This window comes from Mustelus asterias, chromosome 29, assembly GCF_964213995.1.
Source record: "Mustelus asterias chromosome 29, sMusAst1.hap1.1, whole genome shotgun sequence".
In the NCBI taxonomy this organism is placed as follows: domain Eukaryota; kingdom Metazoa; phylum Chordata; class Chondrichthyes; order Carcharhiniformes; family Triakidae; genus Mustelus; species Mustelus asterias.
Genome location: NC_135829.1, coordinates 1,248,897 through 1,272,822, shown reverse-complemented (window position 1 = coordinate 1,272,822; position 23,926 = coordinate 1,248,897). Strand labels below are relative to the sequence as shown.

At 41.9% G+C, this 23,926-nt stretch overlaps 1 protein-coding gene across 9 annotated transcripts in view; it reads left to right on the top strand.

Moving 5' to 3' along the window:
- Positions 1-23,195, top strand: part of otud7a (OTU deubiquitinase 7A) — a 141,055-nt gene extending 117,860 nt beyond the window's left edge. For all 9 annotated transcript variants that reach the window (XM_078199889.1, XM_078199886.1, XM_078199883.1 and 6 more), the window contains 5 exons: positions 10,439-10,566; positions 11,616-11,765; positions 16,569-16,683; positions 17,032-17,116; positions 19,311-23,195. In XM_078199889.1, coding sequence (XP_078056015.1) covers positions 10,439-10,566; positions 11,616-11,765; positions 16,569-16,683; positions 17,032-17,116; positions 19,311-20,690 — 1,858 coding nt within the window. In that variant the 3' untranslated portion in view covers positions 20,691-23,195. The remainder of the gene's footprint in view (positions 1-10,438; positions 10,567-11,615; positions 11,766-16,568; positions 16,684-17,031; positions 17,117-19,310) is intronic.
- Positions 23,196-23,926: the final 731 nt, after the last annotated feature.

The window sequence follows — 23,926 nt, the reverse complement described above, 5'->3', positions numbered from 1 at the left end:
AAAGTCAGTTTTAATTCAAAAAATTTCATGGAAACCAAGCATTGAGCCATAAATCCAAGTTAAATGTCCTTAGCTAAGCACGATCAATAAGTATAAGGTTTTTGCTGCTATGAAGGCTAAAAATTAAATCACTTCTGTTTTTTCCAAATTAGAGTTTAAAATAAGAAAAAAATTGCAATTATCCAACACTTTTCACAACTTCAGGACATTTCAAAGCACTTACAAACATAGAAACGTAGAAAATAGAAGCAGGATTTGGCCATTTCGCCCTTCAAGCCTACTCCGCCTTTCATTATATCATGGCTAATCATTAAATTCAATACCGTGATCCTTTCTTCTCCCTCGTATCTCTAGTCCCAAGAGCTATATCGAATTCCTTCTTGAAATCACACAATGTTTTGGCCTCAACTATTTTCTGTTGCAGTCAATTCCACACATTCACCAGCCTTTGGATGAAGAAATATCTCCTCACCTCAGTTCTCAAAGGTTTATCCCTTATCCTCAAACTATGACCCCAGTTCTGGACTCTCCCACCATTGGGAACATTCTTTCCGAATCTACCCTGTCCAATCCTGTTAAGAACTTTATAAATTTCTATGAGATCCCCTCTCGCTCTCCTAAACTCCAATGAATATAATCCTAACTGACTTAGTCTCTCCTCATATGAAATCAGAAATCAGCCTGACAAACCTTCGCTGCACTCCCTCTGTAGCAAGAACATCCTTCCTCAGATAAGAACACCAAAGCTGTGCACAATAGATGGCTATAGAGGGATATGGGCCAAATGCGGGAAATTGGGACTAGTTTAGTGGTTTTTAAAAAAGGGGTGGCATGGACAAGTTGGGCCGAAGGGCCTGTTTCCATGCTATTGAGTCTCTATGACTTAATAACGATACTCCAGGTGTGGCCTATCCAATTGCAGCAAAACATCCCTATCCCTATACTCAAATCCTATCGCTATGAAGGCCAACATACCATTTGCCTTTACTGCCTGCTGTACCTGTACACTTACTTTAAGATCAATTAGGTACTTTTGACGTATGGGCAGTCCTCGACCTTACAACGTTTATAAATTTGATTTTACGACATCGGTTTTGGCTTTACTACACCGCGCCATCACGTTCATATATACTTATTGATGTTCTGCACTGCCCATCTGTATGACTGGACAGATCGAACCATCTTTATTAGATTGGAAATTAGTATTTTATCCTGTTAAATTTTTTTGACACAATTGTCACCATGTTAATGCACTTATACGTTTAATATGCGCTGATTCGCAGAAATTCAAGATTAAACAGACAACTGACAGCGATCAATGGCTTCATTATATCCATGATGTGGAGATGCCGGCGTTAGACTGGGGTGAACACAGTAAGAGTTTTAACAACACCAGATTAAAGTCCAACAGGTTTATTTGGTAGCAAATACCATTAGCTTTCGGAGCGCTGCTCCTTCGTCAGATGGAGTGGAAATGTACTCTCAAACAGGGCACAGAGACACAAAATCAAGTTACAGAATACTGATTAGAATGCGAATCCCTACAGCCAACCAGATCTTAAAGATACAGACAATATCTTAAAGATACAGATAAAGACCCACATTGTCTGTATCTTTAAGACATTGTCTAACCAGCAGTGACTAACCAGGAGATAAAGACCACAAGATATAGGAGCAGAATTAGGCCATTCGGCCTATCAAGTCTGCTCCGCCATTTGATCATGGCTGATAAGTTTACCCATAACCTTTGATCCCCTTACCAATCAAGAGCCTATCTATCTCTGTCTTAAATACACCCAATGACCTGGCCTCCACAGCCTTCTGTGGCAATGAATTCCACAGATTCACCGCCCTTTGGCTGAAGAAATTCCTCCTCACCTCGGTTCCTTTACTCTGAGGCTGTGCCCTTCGATCCTAGTTTCTTCTACTAATGGAAACATCTTCTCCACATCCACTATCCAGGCCTTTCAGTATTCAGTAAGTTTCAGTGAAATTCTCCCTCGTTCTTCTAAATTCCATCGAGTACAGACCCAGAGTCCTCAAATATTCTTTATACGTCAAGCCTTTCATTCCCGGGATCATTCTCGTGAACCTCCTCTGGACCCCCTCCAAGGCCAGCACATCCATCCTTAGATATGGTGTCCAAAATTGCTCTCAGTATTCCAAATGTGGTCTCACCAGAGCTTTATACCACCTCAGCAGTACATCCCTACTTTTGTATTCTAGTCCTCTCGGAATGAATGCTAACATTGCATTTGCTTTCCTAACTACCGACTGAACCTGCAAATTAACCTTGAGAGTCCTGAACTAGGATTCCCAGTCATTTTGCGCTTCCCATTTCTGAATTCTCTCGCCGTTTAGAAAATAATCTACACTTCTATTCTTCCGACCAAATTGCATAACCTCTCACTTTCCCACATTGTATTCCATTTGTCACTTGTTTACCCACTCTCTTGGCCTGTCCATGTTTGCAGCTTCCCTGCCTCCTCAATACTACCTGTCCCTCCACCTATCTTTGCATCATCTGCAAACTTAGCCACAATGCCCTCAGTTCTTTCATCTCGATCATTGATGTATAAAGTGAAAAGTTGTGATCCCAGCACTGACCTTTGCCTCTAACACCATAGGCCTTGTCTTATTCAGCAGCCTCCTATGCGGCACCTTGTCAAAGGCCTTCTGGAAATCCAAGTAGATAACATCCACTGGCTCTCCTTTGTCTAACCTCATTACCCCCTCAGAGAATTCTCTCAGATTTCTCAGGCATGACCTCCCCTTGATGAAACTATGCTGACTTTGCCCTATTTTACCATGCACTTCCAAGTACTTCAAAATCTCATCCTTAATAATGGACTCTCAAATCTTACCAACAACCGAGGTCAGGCTAACCCCCATCCTTTTCTTCCCTCCCTTCTTAAACAGGGGTGTTACATTAACGATTTTCCAGTCCTCTGGGACTCTCCCTGACTCCAGTGATTCCTGAAAGATCGCCACTAATGCCTCCACAATCTCTTCAGCTATCTCCTTCAGAACTCTGGGGTGTGTTCCAACTGGGCCAGGTGATTTACCCACCTTCAGACCTTTCAGCTTCCCTAGCACCTTCTCCTTAGTAATGGTCGCCACACTCACCTCTGCCCCCTGACTCTCTTGAATTTTTGGTATGACCAGTTTGCTTTGTTTAGCGATATTGTTTGAGGGAGAGATGTTGGGCAGCAGATGAGAAGAACTTCCAATAACGCAGTGAGATCTTTTATGTCTACCTAAGTGAGAAAAAAAGGTCTCAGTTTAACATGTTATCTGAAAGGTGGCATCTCCAACAGTGTAGCACTGGGCTGTTAGCTTGAATTCTGCACTCAAGCCTCTGGAGTGGGACTCGAACCCAAAGCCTGTTTAGGCAGGAGTGACATCATTGAACCATGGTTGATAATTTTTGAGCATTGATTAAATAATTAGTGTTTGAAGTTTAATGGGAGCGATCTTTGACTTTTGCCCCTGTGTGCCAGCATGAGGCCTGGGCCTCACTGACATCCTGCCTTCAAGCTGCGGACAAATAAGTGTTCTTCTGCTGCTTGCTGGTTGTGGCAGGAAATTGTTCCACTGCCATGCCGAGGTGGCAGGTAGGTTGGGCAATGGAAGGAATCAGGAGGGGGCATTTCTGGGGGGTTGGTCCTGAAGGCGTTTGTAGTGGTCAGGAGTTTTAGTTTTGTGGGCCAACCAGAAGCACCTCCTGAGCTGTTTCTTTGAGAAGCTTCCAACAATCCCTTTTGAGGGATTTGTTAGACTGTTCACTTAATGTCTGCTTCATCCATTTGTCCCAAAGAATTACAATTGGTGTCCTCTAGCCAGCCTAATGCCCTGATCTCTTTCCTACCAGTTTTAGCCAGGTGGGTTATTGAAACGATCTGCGTGGATATGTTTTTGGTTGGGTCTAGGTATTGGTGCGATGCTTCCCCTACCAACTTTGATCTTCAATTCTTGGCCACCTCTTTTCCAGGTGAGAAACAAGGAGCTAGTAATTCAACATTGCCCTAATTAAAGTCCAGACATATATCTCTCTGACATGGTAAATGAAGTACAGTAAGAAGTCTAACAACACCAGGTTAAAGTCCAACAGGTTTATTTGGTAGCAAAAGCCACTAGCTTTCGGAACAGGCTGTTCCTTCGTCAGGTGGGTGGGAGTTCTGATCACAAACAGGGCACAAAGACACAAACTCAATTTGTGAGCAACCTCTGCAAGACGTGCCGGATCATCGACACGGATGCCATAATTTCACGTGAGAACACCATCCATCAGGTACACGATACATACTCTTGCAACTCGGCCAACATTGTCTACCTGTTACGCTGCAGGAAAGGATGTCCTGAGGCATGGTACATTGGGGAAACCATGCAGACGCTACGACAACGGATGAATGAACATCATTCGACAATCATCAGGCAAGACTGTTCTCTTCCTGTTGGGGAGCACTTCAGCGGTCACGGGCATTCGGCCTCTGATCTTCGGGTAAGCGTTCTCCAAGGCGGCCTTCACGACGCACGACAGCGCAGAGTCGCTGAGCAGAGACTGATAGCCAGGTGCTGCACACATGAGGACGGCCGCAAACGGGATATTGGGTTCATATCACACTCTGTAACCCCCCCACAACTTGCCTGGATGTGCAAAATCTCACTAGCTGTCCTGTCTGGAGACAATACACATCTCTTTAACCTGTGCTTAATGCTCCCTCCACTCACATTGTCTGCACCTTTAAGACTTGATTAGCTGTAAAAACTCACATTCCAATCATTATTCATGTAAATTGAGTTTGTGTCTTTGTGCCCTGTTTGTGATCAGAACTCCCACCCACCTGACGAAGGAACAGCCTGTTCCGAAAGCTAGTGGCTTTTGCTACCAAATAAACCTGTTGGACTTAACCTGGTGTTGTGAGACTTCTTACTGTGTTTACCCCAATCCAACACCGGCATCTCCACATCATGGTAAATGAAAGCAGTGAGGAGCACCACAGGACTTCACAACCTAGCCTTGCAAATTACACCACAAAAAGGGATGAATTTATTTATTTTTCTGTTGTACTTGATCAATTTTTATCTGAAGTCAAAGTTGTCTGAACAATGTTCAGAGTCTTTGCATTCCACAGGACTTCAGGCGTACAGGCCATATTATCTAAGATAGAGTGTGGATACTCCACTAGTTACACGTTGCTTCTAGTTATATATTTCTCAGCATCCTGTGATTGTGCTTTTCAGCACGTTATTTTTTAAACTTATGTTAAGAAATGTTACTGAAGGTTCAATGTGCCCCAGTTAGTTTGTGTGTTTGTGACAGTGCAGCTGAACGGTAACTGCCGCTGAGCACCAGTTTCTGAACAAACATTCATCATTTCTGATCTGAGCCCGGTGGTTATTGGATTTAATTTGCTCTGGTAATGAACTGTTATCAAAATAAATTATGATGTTAAAGTAGGAAACAAAGGAATTTATACATCCTCACTGAGAAAGGAAATTAAACCATTGTGTTTCAAGACCAGAATCAAATTGACTTGGGTCAATTAGAGTGCAGGATTCATTGGGTGGAAGGGAGGATGGTGAGGGGGGTAACAAATAAGTAAAATAGATAATGATCACAAAATACTAATTTGAAGCCTGCAAAGCCAACAGTTTTATGGATTTTTTGTGCCAATTCACCTCCCCTACGGGCATTTGGTGTGTTGTTGAGATCGAAGTTTGCTTGTTGCTTTATCTTATTCTTTATCAAAATATATTCGCTGGCCATTTTTCCTAATTCATTTAAAAATGCTCCAAGAACCATCGTTTATTTTTAAAAATACACTTTGAGTACATCTTAGTAAAATCTTCACCAAAACAACATTGATATGGAAGAATATGGTGAAAAGCAAGGCTGTGGGGGTTACATTTGGTTTGTTGTAGCAAAGATACCTAAAGTTGATACATCGCCAGGACTGGATGAAATGCATCCAATAATACTGAGAGTCACAGGCGAATAGTGCGGAGGCACTAATCATAATCTTCCATTCCCTTTGGATACAAGGGTGATGCCAGAGAACTGAAGAATTCTCTTGTTCAAAAAAGCATGCGGGGAAAAGGCCAGTAACTATAAACCAGTCAGAACCTCGGTGGAAAAGCTTTTAGATATGTTAATTTGGGAACAACATTAAAAATCATTTGGGCAAATGTGAGTTAATTAAGGGAAGCCAGGATGGATTTGTTAAAGACAAATAATTGTGACAGCCTTGCTGGAGTTTTTTGATGAGGTAACAGAGAGAATTGATGAGGGTCATACAATTAAAGTGGTGTAAATGGACTTCCAAAAGGCACTGGATAAAGTTTCACATAATGGGCTTGTCAGAAAAGTTAGAGCCCTTACAATAGAAGGGACAGTAGGAGCAGGATACAAAATTGGCTGAGTGTCAGGAAATGGAGAATAGCGGTGAATGGTTATTTTTCAGACTCAGGGTAGGTTTATCACAGAATCCCTACTATGCTAATGATTCTGCACCTACTCTCCAACAGAGCATCTTACCAAGCCCATCCCCTGCCCTATCCCCGTAAATCCATGCACTTACCCTGCTAATCCTCCTAACCGACATATCTTGAGACACTAAGGGGCAATTTACAATTCTTTGGACCGTGGGAGGAAACCAGAGCAGGAAATCCATGCAGACACGAGGAGAACGTGCAGACTCCATACAGACAGTCACCCAAGCCGGGAATCGAACCCGGATCCTTGGCGCTGTGAGACAGCAGTGCTAACCACTGTGCCACGATACCGCCTGTGGAGTTCCCCAGGGCTTGGTGTCTGAACCCTTTTAGTGATGTAATGGCCGAGACTTGAGTGTTCAGGGTACAATTTCAACATTTGCGATGGCATGAAACTGAGGAGGAAAGTGATAAATTTCAAGAAGACAGAGGCTGGTGGAATGAATGGACAAATGGGAGAAAAGTACGAAGTGGTTCATTTTGGTAGGAGGAGCAAGGAGAAGCAATGTAAAGATTTCTATTCTAAAGGAAATGCAGATGCAAAGGGATCTCTGGGTGTCAGCACAAAACATTGAAGATGGCAAAGCAGGTTAAAAAAAGAGGGCATAGAATACAAAAGCAAGAAAGTTATGATAAGACTGTATAAAATGCTGGTTTTTGAAGGCATCTGAGGGGATGCAGAAAAGATTCACGAGAGTCGTTCAAAGAATAAGGGACTCATGGATAGATTGAAGAAACAGTGGCTTGTCCTCCTTGGAAAAGAGGAGATTTGACACAGTTGTTCAGAGGTATGAGGGATCTTGAAGGAGTGGAGTGGGAACAACTGTTGTCAACAGTGAAAGGATCAAGAACCGGAAAACACTGATTTAAGGTGATTGGCAAAAGCAGCAAAGGCGGCATGATTTTTGAATGCAGCAAATGGTTAGGATCTGGCATGCACTGCCTAAGAGGGTGGTGGAGACAGATTCAATTGAAGCTTTCAGAAGAGAATTGGATAATTATCTGGAGAGGAAGTACTTGCAGGGCTACGGGGAAAAGGCAGGTGAGAGGGACTTCGATAAGTTCTATGTTTCTGCCTAAACAAGAAAAAAACTAATTTATGCAATCTGATGATGGGCACACTATTTTTTGTTCTGGCCTCTGACTTCACCAATCTGCACATTTTCCCAATTAACCTCACTTGCATTATGAACATTGTCATTATCGAAGAGCGAGCAAGGCCACAATTCTGTTTTTAAAATGAAGAGTTTAAGTTATAGTCAGAGAAATGGAATCTGGCATACTTATATATGCCATCAAGTTATAAGATTTCTTGTATCTTTAGTTCTCACACAATACACAAACAGTAAAATGAAACCATTGTTTAAACCAATGCTAAATGGATGAGTAGACTAATAATGCCTATGACCTATTAGGTCAAATTTCATGTAACTAGGCTCAGAGATTTTTTTTCATAGAATCCTACAGTGAAGAAGGAGGCCATTCAGCCCATCGAGCCTGAACTGACCACAATCCTACCCAGGCCCTATCCCCATAATCCCATGCATTTACCCTAGCTAGTCCCCCTGACACTAAAGGTTAATTTAGCATGTCCAATCCACCTAACCTGCACATCTTTGGAGTGTGGGAGGAAACCAGAGCATCCGGAAGGAACCCACACAGACACAGGGAGAATGTGCAAACACCCAAGTGACCCAAGCCGGGAATCGGGCTATGAGACAGCAGTGCTAACGACTGTGCCACCATGCCACCCTTAAAGATCTAAGACAAACTATAGCAAAATTGATCTGATTTACTACTGAAAGAAGACCAGAATATTGGTTGCCTTTTTGATTATTATCTTTGATGATTCAGAGTAACTAGCAAACCCTATTATATTTATCTCTCAATCCCTACTGTGCAGGAGGCCATTTGGCCCATTAAGTCTGCACCTACTCTCTGACAGAGCATCTTATCGGGCCCATCCCCTGCCCTATCCCCGTAACTCCATGCATTTACCCCTAATCCTCCAAACCTACACATTTTGGGACACTAAGGGGCAATTTACAATTCTTTGGACTGTGGGAGGAGACCGGAGCACACGGAGGAAACCCACGCAGACACAGGGAGAACGTGCAAACTCCACACAGTCACCCAAGACCAAAATTAAACCCGGATCCTTGGCGCTGTGAGACAGCAGTGCTAACCACTGTGCCACCGTACCGCCTGTGGAGTTCCCCAGGGCTTGGTGTCTGAACCCCTACTCCCCTACCTGGGACTCTTGTTCGATTCTGGCTTCCAGTCACTGTCTATGCTGAGTCTGCATGTTCTCCCCATGTCTGCATGGGTTTCTTCTGGGTGCTCCGGTTTCCTCCTACACTCCAAAGATGTGCGGGTTAGGTGGATTAGCCATGCTAAATTGCCCCTTAGTGTCAGGGGAATTAGCAGGGTAAATACGTGGGGTTTTGGGATAGGGCCTGAGTGACATTGTGGTCAATGCAGACTCAATGGGCCAAATGGCCTCCTTCTGCACTGTCGCGATTCTATGATTCTCTGGTATTTGACTGCAAGTGATAGTGACTTGAACAGAATGTGCCGATGAGTAGAATTGCGCACATGATCCCATTTGATCTTGCAATGTTGTTCTGCACAATAAGAATGTGGCTTTCTTAAGAGGCTTTCTATCCTCCTGGTGACTTAATGCTGTTTTTAGAGAAGGAAACCTATTTTCACCAGTGTATTTGGTAGAGTAAAATGCCTGTGGCATTGCTAAAATGTCCACCTGCTGACACAATGAATTCCGCAGCCATTTTCATTTAAGAATCGTTAGCTAGGGTTTGTGCACATTAATGTATCACAAGAGTAGTGAAATGTTGGTTTATTACTAAACTTCTACACAGTCCATTTCTAATCGTACCTAAGCAATCATGATAAAGGTGTGTGAGTGGAATCCAGATTGAACCCTTGGGGAAAGGAGTTGAGTTGTCCTGGACAATCTCGCTACAGCTGGAAACTGAGTAGTATTAACATTTGGGATCAGGTTACCTTTCACCTTTACATCTGTAAAATAGCACATACTGCTGCGAGAGGACAACCTCAAATGGCAGAAGAAATAAAATAAAATTCCATCTTGTTACATGCAATATCCCACCCTCAGGACGGAAAGCATTTCAGCTGGCTACCAAAGAATGTACCAATCCTACAAGCATGAATCAACCTAAAACATTGCCTGCACTCAAGGATATACATGGTTTTGAAACTCTCAACTCAGGGAGGTGTGCAGGTTTGTTTTATTCAGCATACTTCACGTAGAAAATTAGCGCTACTAGATGTGGTGTCCATTTTGAGATTTGGGCTCAGAGATAACCAATAGAATGCACTTCCTGGCAGTAGCATTAGAACTTGCCTACTGTTAGTCCAGAGTACTTGTAGAAAAACTAGCACCTATAAGTCATTAATAGAGAATGCTTGTTTGAGAATTGGGTGCTGCAATGAGTTAAACACTGACTGTTCACCTCTGGACTGTGGTGCAAATCTTGCCCAGATTGATGAGATGAAAAGCCTCTTCGGTACTCCAGCTGCAAGTGTTTGACATGACTTTGAGCAGTCTTAACCCAGTTCGTGGTGGATGCAGGCTCATAAACACAAAACTGTCCCTGACGTGGCACCAAGTTAACTGGGATGTTTGGTGTGGAAATCGAAAAAACATTTCCTAAATTGTAACTGAAACACTTTGGGAGCTGGTAGGACAAATTTCACCTTGCACCTGGCTCTGCTGCACCTGACTTGGGTCTGCTTGATGCTGGCACTGGAACCTGAAATGGAAAATCTTTATATTCTTCAGTAGCAACATCCATCACCTTGATTGGAATATAATATAACTTAAAGAAAAGGCCTGTCTAGTGACTCTGTAAGATATTGTGGAGAGTTATAAAAAGCTGTTGGGTAATCTTTTTATTCACAGTGTGGATAACACCGAGGATCCAGTTTATGAAAGTTTAGAGGAGTTCCATGTCTTTGTTTTGGCTCATGTGTTACGAAGACCGATTGTTGTTGTTGCAGATACAATGCTGAGGGATTCGGGAGGTGAAGGTTAGTTTGCCTTTTCTTTTCTCTCTGCAGTGGTGGGTTCTGTTTGTTCTTTCAAGGTCATTTTCTCCAGGTGACGCAGTGTTCCACTAGGCAGCACCACGGAATGAGCAGCCAGTGGTCTGAGTTCCCGTGGAGCCTGAACCCTCACATGGGAAGGCACCAGTTAAAGGTTAGGCATGTGAAATAAAGTGGAGAGGCCATTAGCCCATTCTCTTTCTACTTCAAAGTTGCGCAGTGGCTGGTGGAAGAGCTCAGTGATTGTCAGAATTTTGCCTGTTAAACTTGTCCAACATTACAGTCCTCTTTCAGAACTCCGTTTGACCAATTAAATCCATTTATTGTAACATAAAAGGATATTAGTTGTTTAGATATGGTGCCAGCCATTGAACAGGCTCTAAACTAATTAAAACACACATTTAAATCAAATGGATTCCAATTTGTTATTGTAATCTGTGTCCATATTTTGTCGTCTTATTTCTCCTCCTCCTTGTTCCTCCTAACCTTAACCTTTTACACAATAACGTCTGCTTTTCTCACCATTACATTACTATTTCATAGATTTTAAACTATTTGAAATTTTACTTGCATTGGAACTAAGTAAAAGCCATTAAAATCAATACGAGTGATGTTATTCAAGCTAGTTACATAAAGTACAGATAATTTAAAACTATTATAGATGCTGTTAAAAGCAAGCAGCAAGGTAGACAGGAAGTTCTTCAACAAAATGGACCTCATTATTCAATTTTAGCACTTTGGGCTGTTTCCTCAGTCTGCAAATGGCCTTCAGATCTGCAATGCAGAATGCTGCAAATGCTGTGGTCAATCAACTATCTGAAATCACAGAAAATGCTGTAAATATATAGGTCAGTCAGCACCTGAGTAAGAGAAGTTAGGTTAAAGTGTGAGGTTGAATCCTTTATCAAAGTGCTGTGAAGAAGACCTTTATATTTCGGGTGGGCTTGTTCTGTATTTCCAACAGTCTCTGTTATTTCACATGTGAACTGCTCTGATTGCTGAAGAAATATTTGTGCTTTCCTTTGTTGTTGCAGCATTTGCACCGATACCTTTTGGAGGAATTTACTTGCCTCTGGAAGTACCCCCCAACAGATGTCACTGCTCACCTTTAGTCTTAGCCTATGATCAGGCCCATTTCTCTGCACTGGTATCCATGGAACAGAATGATCAAGAAAGGGAACAAGGTATGATGTTTGTATGTTTGCGTCCATTTTTAATATATGGTACCAAAAGCTCAGTTGACAAGATTACAGCACAGTTTCACTGATGTAGATTGCAAACGAGCTAAACGGCCAACTTTCAGAACTTTCCATTTGTAACTTTGGAGAGGTCGACCTAAGTTCAACACGAGGTCTTAATATTAATCCAACTTGGGCAAAGCCTGATAAGATTCAATTATTCAGTGTCAGAAATAAAGTTTCTTGTAAAAACAAAACGTAGGAAAACGTTTCTAGCTTGAGTTTGCTTTCCTATTGTTCATTTAGCTGGGTAACAGCACTCTCACATCTGAGACACTCAAACCATGGCAAGAACTTTACACAGTAAGAAGTTTAACAACACCAGGTTAAAGTCCAACAGGTTTATTTGGTAGCAAAAGCCACACAAGCTTTCGAGGCTCTGAGCCCCTTCTTCAGGTGAAGGGGCTCAGAGCCTCGAAAGCTTGTGTGGCTTTTGCTACCAAATAAACCTGTTGGACTTTAACCTGGTGTTGTTAAACTTCTTACTGTGTTTACCCCAGTCCAACGCCGGCATCTCCACATCAAGAACTTTACACTCAGAAGGAGAGATGAAAAGTGGCCTTGCATCTGTGAAAAATATGTTTCAAGTGCAGGAAACATTTAATGAGTGAAGGAGATTGATAAGGTGCCGTACAAAAGGTTAATTCACAAGGTTAGGTCACATGGGATTGGGGTAATTTATTAGCTTGGATAGTTGACTGGCTGAGAAACAGAAGACAGAGAGTTGGGATAAATGTGTTTTTTTTTTCTGGATGGCAGGAAGTAACTAATGGGATCGCAGGGTTCAGTCCTTGGGCCCCAGTTATTTACAATCTATATTAATGACTTGGATACAGGGATATAAGGCTCTATAGCCAAATTTGCAGATGACACAAAAATAGGTGGGACAGTAAGTTGCAATGAGGAAATAAGAACTTTACAAATGGATATAGATAGGTTAGGAGAGTGGGCCAAAATGTGGCAGCTGTAGTTTAACATGGATAAGTGTGAGGTCATGCATTTTGGTCACAAAAATGAGAAGGCGACTTATTATCTAAATGGGGAGGTGCTTCGGTGCAGAGGGACCTGGGTGTCCTCGTTCATGAGTCACAGAAAACTAGCTTGCAGGTGTAGCAGATAATAAAGAAAGAGAATGGAATGTTGGCATTTATAGCTAAAGGAATAGAATATAAAAGGTAAGGAAGTATTGTTGCAACTATACAAGGCATTGGTGAGGCCGCACCTGGAGTATTGTGCACAGTTTTGGTCTTCGTATTTGGGGAAAGATGTAGTGGCATTGGAGGCAGTTCAGAGGAGGTTCACTAGATTGATTCCAGAGATGAGGGGTTTGTCGTATGAAGAGAAATTGAATAGTTTAGGCCGATACTCTCTGGAATTTAGAAGAATGAGGGGAGATCAAATTGTGATGTACAAGATGATAAAAGATATAGATAAAGTAGATGTGGAGCGGAGGCTTCCGCTGGACGAGAGGTCATAGTCTTAGGATAAGGGGTAGCAAATTTAAAACAGAGTTGAGGGGAAACGACTTCTCCCAAAGGGTTATAAATCTGTGGAATTCACTGTCCCAAAGTGCGGTGGATGCTGGGACACTGAGTAAATTTAAGGAGGAGTTAGACAGATTTTTAATTGGTAATGGGTTGAAGGGTTATGGGGAAAAGGCAGGAAAATGGGGATGAGGAGCATATCAGCTTTGATCGAATGGCGGAGCGGACTCAATGGGCCGAATGGCCTAATTCTGCTCCTATATCTTATGAATTTATGAGATTATAGTTTTGTACTGGGTACTAAAATACTCCCAATGATATAGTTTAACACGTGATATAAACAAAAAGAACTAACCCTTGAAATGATTACTAAACAACAGTGATGGTTTTTGCAGCAGTCTAAAAACATGGTTTTATTTTGAATTATAAACATAGGGAGATATTGGAATTGGCAGTATCTGATTGAGAAGAGGCAGAGTGGTCCGCCTGCTTTCCCCGTTTAGACGGAATTGTGGCACGTTTCCAATGTTTTCTGTTTCTCCCGATTTCAGGAACTCCCTTTATTTCTCTCTTCTCTGTAGTTTCCTGTTACCTGGAACAGCTCAGGCTGCTGGTACTGCCAGTTGCTGTTACTGTTTGAGTAATTGGCTCTTTTTACTTTCCTGGTCATATAGCTTTCGTTAGTCTGGGTTCAAGCAGCGGAATAGAATTATTCACTTGTGTGGATGCCTGAATGATGTAATATTTTCGGATGCCAGCCGCGACAATACTTTCTTTCTCTTTTTCTCTCTCTCTGTCAAGTCCAACACTGCAGATGTGTTTACGTCTGTCCTCCATTCCAAGGAATATATGATTCACTCATCTCGGAGTTGTAATATTTAAAACAATGCCATTGTCAATCATCTTCCTCTAGCTTTGAATCTGAACTGACTAGAGGGCTGCCATGGAGAAAAAGGTTCATGTTGTAACTGGGCCATTTCTTTTTGCCACAGAATAACTACATTTTTTTGACTGAGTGTAACTGGAATAAAAAGTTTTGCATGATATAATTAGCAATAATGAAAGTGAAGACTAGCCAATTCGAAAAGAACAAGCAGAGACCTAACCAGTGACAAAGATGGGAATTGACAAATGGACTTCATGATCATGGCTTTCACAGAATCACAGAATACTACAGTGCAGAAGAGGCCCTTTGGCCCATCGAGTCTGCACCGACGCATGAAATGCCCACCTAATCCCATTTTCCAGCACTTGGCGTGGCACGTATTCATCCAGGTACTTTTTAAAGGATGTGAGGCATCCCGCCTCCACCACCCCTCCAAGGCAGCGCATTCCAAACAGTCACCACCCTCTGAGTAAAATAGTTTTTCCTCAAACCGCCCCCCCTAAACCTCCCACCCCTCACTTTTAACTTGTGTCCCCTCGTAACTGACCCTTCAACTAAGGGGAACAGCTGCTCCCTTATCCACCCTGTCCATTCAATATCCGATTGTATTGGAGTTTGTGTAAGATTAAAATACTTCATTTACCCTCCAGTCTATTATGTTTTTTTAAACATTTGGAAAATCGAACCTGTTTTAATGGAAATTTCAGTCAAGCTCCAATTTCAGCCACAAAAAGGATAAAATTCTGGAAACCCTCACCAGAGGGTTTATTGATCATTTAGAATGATCTAGCGTCTGCTGCCATCTGCTGCTGAAGCTTAGATATTTCTAATGTTTTGTGTTCTGCTGGCATATCTACCATCTTATTGAACAGTTTGTCTTAGTTTGAAGATAAAAGCATAATTTCTCATTTATTTATATCGGTGGGTAGCAGAGTTTAGTTGCAAATTTCACAACATGGCTGCAATGAAATTCTATTCTGCTGCTTTATGGCTGAAAGCAGTAATATCGCGTCTCCAGTTTTGCCACTCCAGTGAGGAATATTTCAGCTGGTATGCATACTGTTATCACCATGGGCTACTGCACTCCTTTCCCTCGGTATAGTAAGTGTCAAGTAATTATTTTAGAACATAAATTGCCTTATCGCTGTCCATAATATCATTGTATTGTTTTCTCCTCCAGTGCTTTATTACTGGTATTCCAATGCAAAATGCCAATCAGGAACTTATTCCAAGTGCTCATCAGGCAGATATAAATTATTCCATGAGCCTATCCCAAAAAGAGCAAGGGTGTTCTTTCAAGTGACCTGACCAACGCTTATTCCCCAGCCAACATCAGGCCATTATCACATTGTGGGAGCTAGCTGTGCACAAATCGACTGCCGCACGTCTTTCAGTGACTACACTTCACAAGTACCTCATTGGCTCCAAGTGCTGGGAAATTATAGAGCTGTGAAAGGTGCTATATAAGTGATTTATTTTTCTCATTGACTTCACTTACACAATGACATTGGTACACCTACATACAGAGTGGAGGAATCGGCTCCAGGAAGCTCAACGTGGACAGTTGCAGTTCTCTTAATCATTTGAAACATTTGCGGGTAAATAATCTAACAAAGGATAGAACTGAAAATACAAATCTGATCAGTCAGTATCTGGAGAGAAAAAAGCCAAGTCAACATTTTATATGGCTCCTTCCTCAACTGTCTTTTTCTTTCTACAGAAGTTGACTGACTTTCTACGTGTTAGTAGTATGTTGTTTTCTACTTGTTACTGTGATTCTGCTTTTGTGCAGTTTAATCTCATTTGCAATGAATGCTAAGCCTCCTTCTGTTTGTACAGATACTTGATTGGTAGTCTGCGGAGGAAAGAACGCTTGCTCAGCTTAGTTTTGTGCCTGTCTGTTGAAGTCAAGGCTGTTTATCTGAGCATGCGATTAATGGATGTGGTGTTCCTGGGTGATTGGGTTTGGAGTCCCACAAATGATTCTGTATATGGCAAGCTTCTGACTTTGTCCATATTCCCACCTGTGAAGGAAGCAGCTTAGTTTCTGCTCTGTCTTCACATTAAAAGGAAGAAATTGACGTGCAGCTTAATGCAAGGCACACTATTGTGAAGCTATTTACATATTCCTTTGACACAGATTTGAAAGCAAGTTGTATGCTGCACTGTCAACATGGTAGCCATTACGAGACGCAGATAAATGCATTCAAAAACTATCAGTTTCACAATTGTAACGTTAATAGTCCTCGGAGATTGCAAAGGAAAATGTATTTTTGCATTCACAATAACTGATTTTATCTTAGACTTGAAGAGAATTGACTAATCTCTAAAATTAGCAGTTTTATTCCATATGTTGTGCTGACGTTTTCTGTCATTTAGCTGCAATTCCCTTGACTGACTCTGAACACAAGCTGCTGCCTTTGCATTTTGCAATGGATCCCAAGAAAGATTGGGAATGGGGAAAGGATGACAACGACAACACCAAATTGGCCAAGTGAGTGGATTTGATTTCGTACAATAATTTCAGAGCATGATCCTTTAGCCTTTGAGGGAAAACAGATCCTATGTACACACAATGTATAGAATTGAATCCCGCAGTTCAATAGCGTGTGCATGAATTACTTCATAAGGAGTAAATTTTCAATTGCAAGTTGTCGATTCTGGCTTTCCGCTTCACCTGATAATTTTGCAAATTTGAGAGCATAAAACATTGAATAATTTTGTTTCATGTCATTTCACAATTGGGAATGTTAGACTTGTCACTGATGGTAGCTTTCCTTTCAAGCTTAGTTCATTTGCTTTTGGTGTGAATGTTTTGTCACTGTGCATTCTTTTCTTCTAGTTTAATCCTTTCCCTGGAAGCTAAGCTTCACCTCCTGCACAGCTATATGAATGTATCCTGGATTTGTATTCCTGCTGAAACAAGGGTAAAGTATTTCCCACTTTTTAAAATGGCAGGGACAGATAATTTTGCTTTGATTTATGTGGAGCATAGAACATTTCTCTACGCAATAGAAATTTAACCAATCCACGTGAAAAATGTTTTCAAATTACTCTGAGCAATATCGTGGTGAAAACATGTAATGCATTCATTGCATACACCCTGCAATTTTTATGACTGTATTACCCTGTTTATTTTCAATACTTCCATAGAGTGAATGAAAGAGCTTGCTATGTTTGAATTTAGTATTGTAACATCATATGCGTTGAGATTTCCAGGCTGTTCGTTTTTAATGCTACTTAAATGATTTTACTGCTGTTAGTGATTTGCTGAGTGAACATTGTAGTTATATGGTGACATCTTACCAAAAAAATGGCAAAGTATTGATTCCAGCCTGTAAAGCTGTGTTGGCTGCCAACGGCACCGGCATGTTTCTGGTCCAAATCGCACCGCTCATTAGAATTAATTTTTATTCCAACGTCGCTCGGTCATTGCGTTCCCTCTGATTCACCTGCCACGTAAGGACTTAACTGCAGGAAGCACTGGAGAGCTTCATTTAAACGGATCCCCTTGTTCCACAACGACTGCAGGAGATGTCTGCATCATGGTGTGGGGCTTTGACAGCACGGTGCAGGCACAGGTTCCACACACACACACACACATATGCCCCTACCCCCCCACCCCTCTTTCAGGCCAAAGGGCGTGGCAGTCAGCAGGCCGCCTCAACCTCAGTTGTGGATCCTGGGGAGACACCAAGATGTAGTTGGAGGGTGAGGAAGATTAAGAAACCATAGGCACTTAGTGGGCACAGATGGATATAGACTGTTGCAGTAAGGTCACCATTTTGTTCATCACTAAATTTCACTTTGTTTACCCACAGAACCTCCCCTGTCTGTTCACGCCACCAAGCTAGGGGGAACCACTGGGCTCACCCAGCGCCTTCTCCTTGTGGAGTGTGAGAATGGCAGTGCTATGTCCCTCCCGTCCCATCCTCTTGCCAGCCCCCATTAAGGAAGGGCTCCCTCAGCTATGATATGGATATACCCAGGAAGGATGACATGGGAAGCGCTGCCTGCATACCAGCCTTCACAACCCCTTCAGAGCAAGGGGTGCCCCAACATGAAGGGTAGCGAAGGCCTTTAAGTGACCCCTCCCAGCCCCTCTCCCCAAAATGGCGATTCGGGACCCCTGACCCTGAGTTGAACCTATCCATGTCCCCCAAGACCTCTCCAGTGTCCCCTGAACAGTGCAGAGCATGGAGGGTGCTGGCTGTCTGGGCGCTCACCTCCAGAACCCTATCCTCGGAGGTGAAGGTGCCAAGTTGTTGCTTCTGTCGGCCTGCTGTAAATGGCGGCAGCATGATATCACGTAGGCGCAGGCTGAAAATTCTGTGTGGGCTCAATATCCGGGGCGAGAGTGCTCACTAATGACATGCTAATGTATTAAAATGAACACAGCGTGTTTCAGGTACTCCATCAGCAAGGGGCCTGTAAGATTGGACCTTGGAAACTCACAGGTGTGAACCGTGCACTCTGGATTTTGAGCACGAGCCGCCATTCTCACAGAATGAGAGTGTGGGCTCAAACTCACCCCCATAAACTTTCACTTCCCATCCTATTGTTACAAGCCAATTTTTGCTTAAAACAAATGTAATCTGGCTGCAGCAGTTATTTGCTAATGTAAAAGAAATTTGGCAGTCTTGTCTTTTCTGGTGGCCCAGTGGCTAATGACATTTCACAATGCAGAACTGAGGCACAGAGAACAGGAAGATCTCGTGTTCAGGTGACCTGCATGTACTGAGCCAGATCATTCAGCGACAAGAAGCAGTTGCAATTCCACAATTGGCCTCAAATTCCTTGGACTATAAGAAGTGACGTTGTCTGTAGCTTCTGCTGCTGTTTATTAACTGGTGGCTTCTATCGAACGATGCATATGTAGATGCCAGATCACAGTCATCTTGTGGTAAAATATCCTACCAGCACTTATTGTCTAAGCTACACACACACTGGCAATTGGAGTAAAATGTTGGATGGTAATGGGTAATATTAACAAATCTTGTGTAAATTGTGGGACAAAACTCATCTGGTCGTAATATAAAGATCTTGTAGTTATTTTTCTAATTAGTTTTGTTTAATGATGTGGTTTTGTTGAGGTTATTTATAAATTGTTTGTACTCACAGGCACCTTTGGCCCAGCCAGAATCACCGACCGCGTCAGTTGGGGAGGATGTCCATTCGCTGTCTGACTCCGAGTCAGACAGAGACAGCATCTGCAGCAACTCTAACCTGAATGGGAACAAAAACCAGAAAGAAAAAGATAAAGGGGATAAACAAAAGAAGGACAAGGAAAAGAATAGGACTGATTCTGTTGCAAACAAACTGGGGAGCCTTAGCAAAACCCTGGGGATTAAAATAAAGAAGAACATGGGAGGACTAGGAGGACTGGTACATGGAAAGATTAGTCGAGGAAACTCCAGCAATGGGCGGAATGGAGAGAATGTGGAGAAAGTGAAGAAAAAAGAATCCACCAGATCTAATAAAGGAGGAAGTAAGGAAGAGTCATCACAATCTGCAAGTTCATCTCCTACTGATAAGTCAAATGTCTCTGCTAAATCTCCAGTAGAGAAACAAAGTGACCAGTGGAAGTATAGCACTGATGTCAAACTCAGCCTCAATATACTGAGAGCTGCTATGCAAGGAGAGAGAAAGTTCATTTTTGCAGGTCTTCTGTTGACTAGCCATAGGCACCAGTTTCACGAGGAGATGATTAATTATTACTTGACCACCGCTCAGGAGCGTTTCAATGCAGAACAGGAGCAAAAACGTAAAGAGGCAGAGAAAAAAGCTTCCAGTAACTCCACCTGTAAAAAGGTGGAACACGAACCATCTCAGAGAAGCAAGATAGAACCAAATTCTCAGGAGGACACTCTTCAAGGCTCTCCTCAAAGCCATACGGGTCAGCTGGGCTCAAAATCACAGGGAAGGAGTGACCAGACAAAAGAGACCAATTCACCACGCACCAGTGAAATTCCTAAAGCTGGCACTCTCACCTCGGCCCACTTCACCCACACGCCAGCTTTGCTGCGACACGTCATCCACGTGTCTGAGGTTAAACCTCAGTCATTGAGCTACCAAGTTGACAATCAGCCGCCCATCATCAGCTCCTTGAAATCATGTGCAACATACCCGCAGCATAATCGCTCGCTGTCTTATCAAAGTTACTGCCCTGTGGGCCTTTCAGGCTTCCCCACTGTGGAAACCATGGAGCCTCTGAAGTGTTTGTTACCCCCCGAACACAAAAGTCACACATATACCAATGGGTTTGGTACAGGTGATGTTAGTGACTATTTGGAATATGCAGATGACGACGTTTCCTCTGTATGGCAGAGTGGCGAGAAGGCCAAAGGGCGAAGCATGGCAGCTCCTCCCTCTTCCCTACAACAAAACCGATGCAAACAGCACAACTGCCCCTTCTATGGCCGTCCAGAGACAGAATTTTACTGCTCCTACTGCTACAAAGAGGAGCTCAAACGCAGGGAAAGAGGAAACAAGTCTATTTGATTGAAAGTTTTGTTCCAGTTTTTCCATACTAACCAAGTCCATAATTACAAATATTTTGATGGAGCAATTTAATAAGTAGAGCAACCATTTATAAGTCTTTAAACTATAGAGGAAAGTCTGTTCATTACATTTCGAGAGTCCTCGAGTTGTGCTGCAGTCATATCTATTAGAACTTATTCCAACTTCTATTCAAAATAATTGCTCCAGCCCCTAATTCCTGCTCAGTATCCTGGGGCAATGTGAGACCTTTTCATGTTGTTAATCCATGGACTGTTACCAAATAGCTGATTATATTCCTACATGTATTTTTTTTTTAAATTACACTACAGCAAAATAAATGCCAGGAGATGATTTGCACATTAGTTACCAATGTAAAGGTGATATGGTGACATAGAACAGAAAATAACCATTTATTTATGTGTTTGTGAACTAGAAGATGCATTCTGACCGGAATTTACAAGCAAAAGTTAAAAATTGTAATATAGAAATTATTTTTATATTATTTTCACAAATGTGCTGCAAAGCAATATTTTGCGCTTTTTATTAAAATAAAACACAGTTGCCACTTTAATAGATGATTTAATTGCAGAAACTGTTAATTAGAGGCATACGATAGAGCTTTGTAATGTGTGTTTATAAGCTCCAGTGGACTTGAGGAGTGGCTCGCGCGTTCATACATTTTGTACTTTGTAAACATGCAATTTTATTTGAGAAATGGGTTTTTCTGAAACTTGCTTCCAATGTTTTGACATGGCCTCAAACCTTGGTTGTGCTGTTAAACATCTGTTGCACCATTTTGCAGTGACTGCAGTCATTTGCTCTGCTATTTCAGCCAAGAATTTCTCAAGTGGACTGCATTCTGATCTATCTATCTGTGCATCTCTAGTGTGAATCCGTCACACTGTAGACCTCACACTTTGTCACAAATGCAAAGCAATTGTAGAAAAGTGAAAGAAAACCAGTTTGCTGGGTTCTTCTGACCCGGACCCAGAACTTTACAAGCAGACACACTTGGCCTGTGATTGATGTCAAAAAATTCACAAGCAGTTGCAACTGCCTGAATTTGTCTTTTCATATCATCTACCAACAGGGAATATTAGAGCAGTGGCCTTACAGGGACAGATTAGGTTAGTAGCTAAACATTGCAATAATGTTCCAGATGTAGACTTCCTGTGAACATGCAATGGGATGCCATAGTGTCTACTAGCCTTCTTTGAATAACGTAAGACAGACTATTTCTGTGCAGCTTTTATTTTCAATGATTTTGTGTTTTCTGATTTGATATCAAATAAAAGCTCATGGGAATATTTCCTTCTGTAATAATCTTAGCACTATGCACACAATGACAAAAGCAAAAATGAAGAGAAGGGAAGGGGTTCCTGAGCAGGTCAGGCAACATCTCTGGAGCAAGAAACCGAGTTAATGTTTCAGTTCAATCACCTTTCATCAGTCTGTTTCTCTCTCCAGTAATGCCTGACCTGCGAGTATTTCCAACATTTTCTGGTTTTATTACAGATTTCCAGCATCCAAACATTTTATTTTTGCATAGATGGGGATTCCTCTTGGCTCTTTCTCATGTAAGTTTCCCACTTGGCAATGCTCGGGTTGAGGGTTGACTTTCACTGTCCATTTAATTCACTACAAAACGCAGTGGAGAACACATACCGGTGAACCCATGTGCATGCCTTCATGGAAATTCTTTATTAACCTTGCTGTTTATATTACTGAATGGCTTGGCTCTTCCAATTTACATTCATATAGGAAATCAGCCACACAGCAGAATGAGCACATTTATATTCAGTTGTGGGATAAGATGTTTTTTCTTGTTTATCCAGGAATGTTGGAGAATACTTTTAGGAAAGATGAGTAATAACTAAGTTCCAAACTTTCTAATGTCACCTGGGAGAGGGAGGGAGAAGGTGGAGTCTCCCCAGGAAATTTAAGAAGAGAATTTGGTTTTTTAATATTTACCTATTATTTTGAACTTTCAGGGTTGAGAAAAGAATTTTGACACCAAAACCTTAAAAGTACAAAACCAGAAAGAGTGAGAAAATTACTTTTAACTGTATTTTCAGAACAAGAAACTAGTTTGCGAACAGCTGGCATTTCAATAAATGATAAATTATTTGACTTGTGGAGAACACCAGTGAGCTCAGGAAACTTGATCATTTGAAACATTGAACAATGTACTAGCTTTTGTTTAACTGTGATTATTCCTGGATTTTTTTTTCTTTCTATGGTCATCCTAAGATTATCAAAATGGTGAGAAGCCCAAGAAGCTCATTTACAAGTTTACCAACAAACTGCTGAAACTTAATGCAAAGACCTGATCTCTGGCATACGTCTGTGTTAAAATAAATTATCAGTTGAGGCTAATGTGATAGGTGCTGTTATCAGATAGGATATTCAACGGGAGACATACTATCTTCCTTGTTTGATCATGATATTCTGCATTGTTTTAAATGTTTATCACCCAACTTGCACTGAAAAAATTAAAACCCATGTTATTCTGACTTCCTGCATCGAACTGTTTGTTTTCTGTATCTTTCTAGAATTGAGAAAGTTTCATTTTTTCAAGTGAAGTTTGCTAATCAGATATCTCATCAACTTATACATTCTGTTGGGAATTACTAACGCATTCTGCTACCTCAGAGAGATCAGCACCAACTGGGCAGCTACTATTGGCCATAATGCCCTAGGGCTAGAGAGCAACAATCATTCTCCTTGTTGTAAGGTACAGGTGAAAATCAGGTAAGAACAGGATCAGGCATTGCTGTGGTATTATGATCAGGAACCTGCTGATAAAATATAAATGTCACCATAGTCCATGAGGACCATAGGCTGCTCTCCTCTTTAAGAAAGAGCTGACTCATGGTGATTTAACCTAAGTGTCACCACAACTCAGGTGAGGGGCAAAGTTCAAAAGGCAGGCCTTCATGTATAACCTCAGCTGGTATGGGTATTGAAGATGTGGAGATGCTGGCGTTGGACTGGGATGAACACAGTAAGAAGTCTCACAACACCAGGTTAAAGTCCAACAGGTTTATTTGGTAGCAAATACCATAAGCTTTCGGAGCGCTGCTCCTTCGTCAGATGGAGTGGAAATGTGCTCTCAAACAGTGCACAGAGACACAAAATCAAGTTACAGAATACTGATTAGAATGCGAATCCCTAAAGCCAGCCAGGTCTTAAAGGTACAGACAATGTGGGTGGAGGGAGCATTAAACACAGGTTAA